Source organism: Salmo salar, chromosome ssa10 (assembly GCF_905237065.1).
Source record: "Salmo salar chromosome ssa10, Ssal_v3.1, whole genome shotgun sequence".
Classification (NCBI taxonomy): Eukaryota; Metazoa; Chordata; class Actinopteri; order Salmoniformes; family Salmonidae; genus Salmo; species Salmo salar.
Genome location: NC_059451.1, coordinates 71,790,073 through 71,801,351, shown reverse-complemented (window position 1 = coordinate 71,801,351; position 11,279 = coordinate 71,790,073). Strand labels below are relative to the sequence as shown.

The following is an 11,279-nucleotide window of genomic DNA, read 5'->3' as shown; positions in this document are numbered from 1 at the left end:
TTGAAGTTGAAATGGTGCTGGAATAGTGGAGTCAGCTCCAGTTTTCTTTGCGACTAGCGGTAACTCTCTGTAGTTCTAAATCAATAGTTGTTTAGTGGTCTGAAAATGTCGGAAACGTTAACTTGCTTGACTATGCTCTAGGTCATGTAATTGTTTGTTATTGTACATGCAATATGCTTTGTGGACTTCACTGGACAGAGTTTGCTATCCGGTTTTGTGATAAAACAAAGGTGTGGTTGAATTTATTCTGCCACTGTGTCTTCTTATTATCTCGGCGTTTAGATAATGGTCGCAAGGCATATGAATTAACAGGTTATAGATCAAACAAGCAATTATCACAACACATAGGTTGTGTGTGTGGGGGGGCTTTCCCAGTAATTTGACCCACGAACTGGGGTTTACATTTTAGTTAGGTGGGGGTTAAGTGCCTTGCTCAAAGGCACATTGACAGAATTTTCACTAAGTAATCTCGGGGGGCTCGAACAAACGACCTTCCGGTTACTGGCCCAACGCTTTTTTTGCTAGTCTACCTGGTTGAATTTCCCCCAGAAATACGTTGTGTTTCTTGCTGTTCCTTTTACCTTGAATCACCCATGTCAATCAGCAATCAGAGGAACGTTAACCAATCGTTGCCTGTGGGGTGACGCTACCACTGGCACAGTAGGCTATTTAAAAGCCAGTTTGCGGTCAGAGCGCACGGACCATCATTACATGAGAAGATGGAGACTTTCAGGTATCTGTTTTGAACGTATGAAAAGTTTATGCTACCATACCATGTTTGCAACTATGTATCTTTAATTGTTTTTGAATATATTTTACGTCTGGAACGAAATAGTGGATATGCAAACGGCACTTAGCTTGCTGCTCGTAAAAGCACCTGCCTTGCCAAGAATGGGGGACACTTGGAACCACAACATCAGCTCTTATAACCGGTCCTCTACGGACCCAGACCGCTTCAGCAGCCTTGAGGACATAGATGTGACCGCCGACGGCAGTCCAGCGCTTCGAATCATGATATCAATCGTGTATTCTGTGGTTTGCGCAGCGGGTTTGGTGGGGAATTTGTTAGTCGTTTTCTTAATGAAAGTGAGACGAGGAAGAAAAAGGTCCACCATACACTTTTTTGTTCTTAATCTGGCCATGACGGACTTCCAGTTTGTCCTGACCCTGCCTTTCTGGGCGGTGGACACCGCTCTGGACTTCAGCTGGCCGTTTGGGAACGCGATGTGCAAGATCATTCTCTCTGTCACTGTTATGAACATGTACGCGAGTGTGTTCTTCCTCACTGCTATGAGTGTCACGCGCTACTGGTCCGTTGCCTCGGCTCTAAAGGACCGGACTAGACACAGATATTGTTCGGTGAGATGGGTAAGCGCAGTGCTCTGGGTCTCTGCCACTGTGGCCACCGCGCCAACGGCTATTTTCTCCAATATGACAAACATCGCTGGGGAGAAGCTCTGCCTTTTGCGGTTCCCGGAGGGCCAGCACTGGCTGGCTTTATATCACTTACAAAAAATTATAATTGCCTTTGTTTTCCCCATGCTCATAGTAACAATTTGCTATTTGATGCTCCTACGATTCGTTCGCCTGAGGAGTATGAACAATAACCATCCTAAACGGAGTAACAGAGTCACTAAATCCGTCACCATTGTGGTTCTTTCATTCTTTTTGTGTTGGATGCCAAATCACGCCATCACTTTCTGGGGCGTCCTGGTCAAATTTAATGTGGTGAACTGGGACAAATCTTACTATATGGTTCACACCTATGTTTTCCCTGTGACCGTGTGCCTGGCACATGCCAATAGTTGCTTGAACCCATTTTTATATTGTCTCATGCGAAGAGAGTTCAGGAAAATGCTGAAGGATTTATTCTGGCGGGTTTCCTCACCTGTAAACAGCTGCCAAACACGTCCATTTTCTGCAACTCTAAAAGCCTCTGTCCACGGTGACACCCAAATACCTTTGAATGTCATAGACACCGACCTCTGTCAACTATCCATTGTAAATGGGCAATGTGACGCATTAGCGGAGGACAGCCAACCATAAAGGTAACTTAATGCGTAAAACCAGAGCTCTAAGCCGCTTCGTAAAACAATTCGTTTTTTTTACTGTTCAAAAGAGTCAAATATTACGAAATGTATTATCCTCGACTCAATGCATAGGACTAAGATGAAAACATGAACTTTTCTTAATTAACAGTATTTAAGTTTACAAATGATGATATTATATCATGTAGCCTACCAAATTGCGCATAAGATGCCAGCTGCGCCAAGCAAATATTTGTCCCTCTGTGACTTCAAAGTAATTTCTACCCATGTACATAGCGTACTACCGAACATAATTTAAGTTTAGGCCTACTTGGGGATCTATTTAATCTGTATCGCGGAAGTTCAGCGTTACAGCTTGATTGATATTTTTAAGGCAATATTCCCGCATTAGCAGACTGCATTCATAGTAAACGCAGTATATGTCGTCTCAATCGGAAATTACCTTTTCATTTTTGTTGCAGAATGTAATACAGATGATTGAAAGGCCCTTGACCTTGCTAAATCAATGCTATATTGTCGTTACATTGCGCTTTTGGACAGTTTTTAAATCGAACAAAAACGTTGGCTACTGCCTGAACGCCTGGTGTGATTTCCATAGCTATTGGTTGTAGTAGGTGTGTAAGTGTGGTATAGTAAGTGTGGTGTAGGCCTAGGTGTATTTTGAGACAAATATTGTTATTTCCATTTTGCAAAGTAAAATGCAAGTGTCAAATTATTTTCAGTAATTCAAAGTATTTCATTAACAGATGCTTTTAAACTTTGTGACTAGGGATGAATATTTTCCCTGAAACTTTCCAACTTTCAGTACCGGGAATACTTCATATGTATGTATCCATTGAGTCCCGGAAAGTACGTAAAAAATCGGAAGTGCCCAATTCAAAGCGTTTAAAACCAAGATATGGCCACTATGCCAGGGTTCTCCCCAAATAATAATGACTCCTGGCGCTGTGCCACCTTGTCGACTGGGCTGCACCACTATGTAAAGATTTCAGAGAAAATGAAACTGATATTTAGTAATGAACTATCTTTGATCGCCAATGACACTGTTGTGAATTAAATTCCATAAATTCCGAGCATTATCATGTTCCTCAATTAATGTAGTGCATATCTCGACACAGAGCGCGCTCAGGACGCACAGAGCGCACCCCGAGTACAGCGTTGTCAAATCATGCAAACTTGCTAAGCTTGTTAACTTCCTTCAACGAATGACTTAATATATTCTATATTTGGCTAAATCGAGTTGATGATTATACAGATAGGATATCAGGTCATTAATAACAGGGAGATTTAAGAGTAGAAATAGTTTAAAATATCAAGGAATCTTAACAGGGACCAACTCTAAAAATATCCATATCTACTTTCATATGGTCTGTTGATCACGCATACCGAAGCTCCCATCTGGGCAGGAACTATACAGTAGAATTTTCACTCATGCCTCTCTGAATTGTTAACAGACTGTGACAGAGATGCCAATATAGGGATTTGTGCAAAGGCCTATCAAATGTGTGACTGTCTGGAGAGCCACAATGACAGCTCAAATAGGCACACGTTATTTTACTATTGTACGGGTTTCCTGTAGGGCAGAGCTCTCCTTCCTGGAGAGCCACCATCCTGTATGTGTTCACTTCAAACCTAATCTAGCACACCTGATTCTAATAATTATCTAGTTGATAAGAATCAGATTAGTTACAATTGGAGTTGGAGTGAAAACCTTTAAAGGAGGGTAGCGGTGTCAATTATGTGTGTGCTTTGAATTTATGGCAACTTTCTGTGAAGTAAATACCTAGGCTAAAGGCTTCCATGTGACAACCTGTTTGGATAATGTGTTTTGAAAAAAATCGCTAATCTGCATGTTGTGTATTTTGTGGAATTTTATTAGTGCGACATTGGAACATTTTTATAGGCTACTTTCCCAGGTCTTGTCATTACATTTTTTCTGGAAATATAAAGAGGGTAAACAGGTTACACATGTTGTGACTGTAGCCTATGTCTATTCCAAGGATTTATATAGTCTATACACTAGATTACTATTTTGGTGGCGCTGTGTTGTAGCCACTGTTCCTCCAGCTTGGAACTCCCACACGTTGTAAAAAAATATTTTGGAAGCTATAGCAATGCATTAATGTCTACGTTTTGTTTTTGCCACATTTATTCTATTACAGACAACTTGATGCATTAAAGTATACATTTTTTGAGATTGCTAATGTTGCTGTCCCCACTACAACAACAAAAAAATACGATCCCCAAGACACCGATCTTTGGGATCGGTGTCCCGCCCACGAGATGGTTGAGCTAACGTAGGCTAATGCGATTAGCATGAGGTTGTAAGTAACAAGAACATTTCCCAGGACATAGACATATCTGATATTGGCAGAAAGCTTAAATTCTTGTTAATCTAACTGCACTGTCCAATTTACAGTAACCATTACAGTGAAAGAATACCATGCTATTGTTTGAGAAGAGTGCACCATTTTGAACATGAAAACTTATTAATAAACAAATTGGGCATATTTGGGCACTGGTTTAAAAAAGCATTAACAGAAATGCAATGGTTCATTGGATCAGTCTAAAGCGTTGCACATGCACTGCTGCCATCTAGTGTACAAAATCTAAATTGCACCTGGACTGGAATAATACATTATGGCCTTTCTCTTGCATTTCAAATGCAATGTACAACATTTTTTTCAAAATAACGGTTGGCTTTGTCTTTGTTTTATCCTTTATCAGAGCTATTGTGATATATTCTCCTACATTCCTTTCACATTTACACAAACTTCAAAGTGTTTCCTATCAAATGGTACCAAGAATATGCATATCCTTGCTTCAGGGCCTGTAATTGTGTCCTGGAAACATTTAATTGCAATACTGTATAATTACATTAATTCCTGTGGAGGACTGCTCCTACTGGGGAGTGCCAATATGGCCAACCGATGGCTTCAAAGCCTCTCAATAGCCAGGGTTTATGAACATCATTGGCTTATTTTATTATGAACTACAAGGAGACCTTTGGAAACATGTGTGATGTAAATATTATAAAAGTTTCTGTGACTCATGCCTGTGAAATACATGTACTCTTCACTAAACAAATGTAACGACTGATATGTCAACCAATACATTTGCACAATACAATTATTTCTCATGGCCATTGTTTGTCTCATTTAGCAGTGATGTTAACAAGTTTGGCACTAAACAAAAATAAGTGGAAAATCATCAACACAATAAAAACTATACATTTTGGAAAAACGGCAGTGCCAAGAGTAAGACAGAACTGGCAGGAGTTAATATACGATAAGTGAATTTGTCCAAATACTTATGACTTCTTCAAAAGGAGGGACTAGATACATAAGGTGCTTTCATTTCTGAATAGTAAAAGCAGTGGTGTAAAGTACTTTTAAGTAAAAATACTTTAAAGTACTTCTTATGTAGTTTTTATGGGGATATGTACTTTACTATTTATATTTTTGACTACTTTTACTTCACTACATTCCTAAAGAACATTATGCACTTTTTACTCCATACATTTCCCCTGACACCCAAAAGTGCTCGTTACATTTTGAATGCTTAGTAGGACAGAAAATGGTTCAATTCTCACACTAATAAAAACTTCCCTGGTCATCCCTACTGCCTCTGATCTGGCAGACTCACTTAACACAAATGCTTTGTTTTTAAATGATGTCTGAGTGTTGGAGTGTGACCCTGGCTATCCGTAAATAAAAGAAAATTCTCTGGTTTGCTTAAATTATTTTACATTATTCATATTTTTACTTTTACTTTTGATACTTAAGTATATTTTAGCAATTACATTTACTTTTGACACTTAAGTATATTTAAAACAAAAATACTTTTAGACTTTTGCTCAAGTAATATTTTACTGGGTGACATTTACTTTTACTTGAGTCATTTTCTATTAAGGCGTCTTTACTTTTACTCAAGTATGAGAATTGAGTACTTTTTCCACCACTAGGTAAAAAGAGATGTATTAAAATACCCGCAAATACACGGTGACATTCTGTATTGTCACCTTATATGAAATATTTTATCTCAAATCCAAAATGCTGGAGTATAGTCAAATTAAGTGTAGCTCTTAACCCAGTATGTCCACTGAGGGGGCACTATAGTCAATAAATAATTCATTGAATCTCAACGTGTACTTGACAAGACCAAGGGAATTATTGGGCTATACATGATGTGTTATGAATATTCTAAAATAAACTAAAAAGCAAGTCACAACAGGTTATTTCCAGTTTCAACCCACATCGGTGTTGTTTTCCAAGTTAAGGTTATCCTGATCTCCTTACAAATTACTTCACATTTTATAACCCTTTTTATAACCTGTCAATCTCTACAAAGTCAAACGCCATAACCGTAATAATCTACCACACACCAGTTTACCTGCCTCTATCGATTCCCTTTAGACAGAATCACTGAAAGGGTCTACATGGCTGAGGGGCGATAAATGATATGCCATAGAAATCCCTATGGTATTTGTGAAATGGAGGGATGGGGGAGATCATGAAACTATTGACAACCTTTTATGAGATTATTAAGGGCCATAAGAGATCCTCAGGGATACACACACTATTGTACTGCTCAAGGCACATTACTGTAACATCACTGTGTACACACTCAGTGTACCAAGTCCACTGAAATGTCTCTATAGGTTTCAATTTCATAGCTCATTTACTCCAAGTCTGAATATGCTAGTTTGCATTGCCTAGGAGAAAACAATACTCAGTGGAAAGGCAAATGCAAGATGGTAGCCAATCAGTCTGTCCGTTTGTATGTGTGATCCTTGAGATCAGAGTTTAAGAGTTATGTTTTAATGACACTGATCCTGTTTACAGAAGCAAATACTTTTTATGTGAAGGTGGATGCTGTATTTAACAACTATTATTTTTAGATCTCAGCCTCTATTTTACGAAATTTACTTCTACAAACATTTCGGATTGAGAAGGAATTTATTTTTTATACACCTTTCTGGAGTTGGAGCTCACCGAGTCAGGAGCGTCTGTCTGCCCGCAAGGCCTGCTACGCGAGCGCAGGTGCGCACTGAAGGCTAGGAGCGGAGAAGCACTTATCAGATTGGAAAACCTGATGCACTGTGGGCGGTGAGAAAATGTAGGTTGTTCTTCACAACGTCTACTGGTCGTTGCACACCTGTGCTGAAAGAAATACCTATAAAAACCGGCATTAGGTATATGTTACTGTGCCTGCTCTTTACTCAATGCCATCCTGGATTAAATAGGCTGAATGATCAATGGTTAAGTGAATTATCTTCGCCTTATGCCCTACAATTTGTAAACACTCCGAAGAGACCATCATGTCAATACCACCAGGAACTTGGTCTCTCTCTGCAATTACATTTCTACCACTCTCAAACGCAACTGGACCTACACTTGATGGCATACTTCCAAAATCTCAAACTATTGAATTAATTTTTTTCTGTGTCGAAAGACTCAGTTCGTTTTATTGACAATGGTGCTGCTCCACCAAGTCCTCACGCATTGGGCAACTGAGATATATTGTTATGCTTTTATTGTTGATCTCTGGTAAAGTGCAACCAAACCCTGGGCGGATAGATACTATGCAATCTCTACCGACTCCCTATGATTTTAAAAACAGAGCAGGTTTTGGCCTCTTGCATGTTAATGTCAGAAGTCTATTTCCAAAAATAGACATGATAAGAATATGGGCCAAAACGACAAATGCAGGTGTAATGGTTTTATCAGAAACTTGGCTAAATAAATCTGTGTCAAATAACTCGATATCTATTGATGGATACACGGTTCTTAGAACGGATCGGATAAGTAAAGGAGGAGGGGTTGCAATTTATGTTAAATCCGAGTTTAACACCTCTGAAATTCTCTCGATTACCAAAGTCAAACATTTTTAATTGCTTGCGGTTAAAGTGAACGTATATAAGGACTCCCACATCGCTGTAGTCGGCTGCTACAGACCGCCCTCAGCTTCGGGAGACGCAGATCTTTCTGATGTCCTGCACAAGCTAAATGACTCTGAATTCATTATTTTAGGAGATTTGAACTGGGACATGCTTACATCTGTATCGGACTCTTTTAAAGAACTGTGTGACTCTCTGAATCTCGCTCAATTAATTCATGCGCCTACAAGACCGAATCCCTGACCACCTAACAAATCAGCGCTATTGGACATTATTTTAACGAATACCCCTTACAAATACACATCAACCGGGATATTCTGTAATGATGTCAGTGATCACTGTGCAATTGCTTGTGTTAGAAATACAAAAATGTCCAAAGCCAAACCCCGGTATATTTTTAAAAGACATTTTAGACAGTTTGATGAGCAAGCGTTCTTACATGATCTGTACCATACTATTGACAGAGTAAGTCTGATTCTTGATGTTAACACTGCCTGGGACTATTTTTATATGACATTTGTGTCGATTTGTGATAAGCATGCCTCTGTGAAGAAATTTAGAATCAGTGGAAGGGACAATCCCTGGTTTTCAGATAACTTGGCAGAATCAATTAGAAAGAGAAATATCTAGCTCAAGCTAGACATACAAATGCTCCTGTTGACTGGGCCTCCTTCTGAGCACTAAGAAACAAATGCACAGGATTGATCAGGAAGTCCAAATCAGATTACTATTTAAATGCAGAGAACCTAAACAACCCTACCAAGTTCAGGAAGCTAATCAAATCAGTGTCAGGTTCTAATGTATCCTCCGGCCTTCCTGGCCATTTAATGATGGATTCTAATGAAGTGAAGGATAAAGCCAATATTGTAGGGTTTTTTAACAAGCACTTCATATCTGCTGGTTCAGTTTTTGATAATGGTGGGGCCCAGGCCTCTAATGTAAGCTCGGTTATAGTCAATTATGATATAGGCCCTCTTGTGAAGCGTTTTACCTTTGAGCCTGTTTCTTATACTGAGGTCTATAAAGCACTAAAGGCTATAGACACTAAAAAATCTGCAGGTCCAGACCCCTACCTCTTAAAGATAGCATATGATATTATTACTAAACCTGTGACTCACATTTTCAACTTGGGTCTCTTGACCAATTCCATACCCAGCATTTGGAAATCAGCGTATGTCCTCCCACTGCTAAAGGGAGGTGATCCCTCAGATACTAATAACTATCGTCCTATCTCCTAACTCCCTATCCTGGCCAAAGTCTGTGAATCCCTAGTGAACTCACAGTTGAAACACTTCTTAATTGAAAAGAACATACTGAGCGGGGTTCAGTCTGGCTTTAGATCTGGCCACAGCACCACAGCTGCAGCTATGGCAGTGCAAATGACATCATTTATGCACTTGATAAACAGCAACATTGTGCTGCTCTGTTTGTGGATTTATCAATGGCCTTTGATTCAGTTGACCATGAATTGTTGCTAGCTAGACTCAGAAACATTGGTCTCAGTGAAGGGGCAGTAAATTGGTTTGGAACTATCTTTCTGTCATAATTGTGTATGTAGGTGGCAGGGAAGTAGGGCGCAGGAGAAACCAAATTGGTTAAACTGGAGTATTTAATGACAAAAACAAACTCCAAAACCAAAGTACAAAATAACATGGGTAAAAATAACCCGTTGCACACCGATACAAAATACACACGTAACATAACATCACAAACAATCACCGACAAGGACATGAGGGGAAACAGAGGGTTAAATACACATGTAATTAATGGGATTGGAAACAGGTGCGTAGGAAGACAAGACAAAACCAATGGAAAATGAAAAACTGATCAATGATGGCTAGAAGACCTGTGACGTCGACTGCCGAGCACCACCCGAGGAAGGAGGGGCATCGACTTCGGCACTTTCTGACAGAACAAAATGTTTATATACTGACAATCACAAGTCTAGCTTTTTTGAGATTAGTAGAGGTGTGCCCCAGGGTTCCATTTTAGCTCCTGTGTTCTCAATTTCTATTAATGATTTGGGAAATGGGATGCAACCGGCAAAATTACATCTATATGCAGATGATACAGTCATATATTAATGTGCTCCTTCTCTGGTTCAGGCTGTTGAAGAGCTCCAGACTGCTTTTCAGTCACTGCAGGCCTCCCTCAACCACCATTGCACATAGTACCAAATGATAGGTTGGACCTCACTTTATATGCGCAGAAAGATACATTTGTATGTGTTCATCTACAAAGCCCTTTTGGGTAAATTCCCTCTTTACCTCTGTAGTCTGGTCTCCTTCACCACCAGTAGTTACCATATCCAGTCTGCTAGGTGGTTGCTACTTAAAGTCCCCAGGACATTCACAGTAGTAGGCAAGACTGCCTTCTCTTCTTGTGCACCAGATGCATGGAATAGTCTACAATCCATGCTTCATCTAGATATGTTAGTGCCACGAAATGAATTTAAAATATTGATGGGAGACTCTGTTACAGAGGAGTGTAAATGCTTTTTTCTAGGCTGGATCATATTGTTGTATGTGTCACACCCTGTTCTGTTTCACCTGTCCTCATTATTGTCTCCACCCCCTCCAGGTGTCACTTGTCTTCCCCAGTGTATTTATCCCTGTGTTTCCTGTCTCTCTGTGCCAGTTTGTCTTGTATGTTCCAAGTCAACCAGCGGTTTTCCCATACTCCTGCCTTTGCTATTCTCTTTTTTCTAGTCCTCCTGGTTGTGACCCTTGCCTGTTCTGGACTCTGTACCGGTCTGCCTGACCACGAGCCTTTCTGCTACTCTGTACCTCCTGAACTCTGATCTGGTTTTGACCTTTTGCCTGTTCACGACTATTCTCTTGCCTACATTATTCTCTTGCTTACATTGTAAGACTCCAACCATCTGCCTCCTGTGTCTGCATCTGGATCTTGCCTTGTGTCATGATAGTATGTTTTAATTATGTAATGCATTGATTGTTGCTGCCTTCTTGGCCAGGTCTTCCTTGAAAAAAGAGACTCTGGGTCTCAATGGGCTTTTCCTGGTTAAATAAAGTTGAAATACAAAATATATATATTGTAAGGCAAATAAATTATATTGGCAATAAAACATGTTTACCATTTACTCAGCTGTATTCACAATTGAAAAAGGAAAATCTAAGTAAAAAATGGCTATAGTTGTACAATAATAGTAACTGAAGCCATTTCTTATCTGCCTTTATTTTCAGCAATTTGTGAAAGTTAACTTTACAGACATATTACCTAATAAGATTAGGTAAACAGTTGCAATACTGACCTCTTTCTGCCTCAAGTTAATGTATCTGTTTGGGTGGTTATGAAATCCAAACACACCTAAA

General features: G+C 39.6%; 1 protein-coding gene across 1 annotated transcript; it reads left to right on the top strand.

Moving 5' to 3' along the window:
• The first annotated feature begins 700 nt into the window (after nt 1-700).
• On the top strand, nt 701-5,787 carry LOC106560756 (relaxin-3 receptor 1-like). The gene has a single exon (XM_014123974.2). It carries the CDS (start codon nt 841-843, stop codon nt 2,044-2,046), a length of 1,206 nt encoding a protein of 401 aa, XP_013979449.1. The 5' UTR covers nt 701-840; the 3' UTR covers nt 2,047-5,787.
• The last annotated feature ends 5,492 nt before the right edge of the window (nt 5,788-11,279 follow it).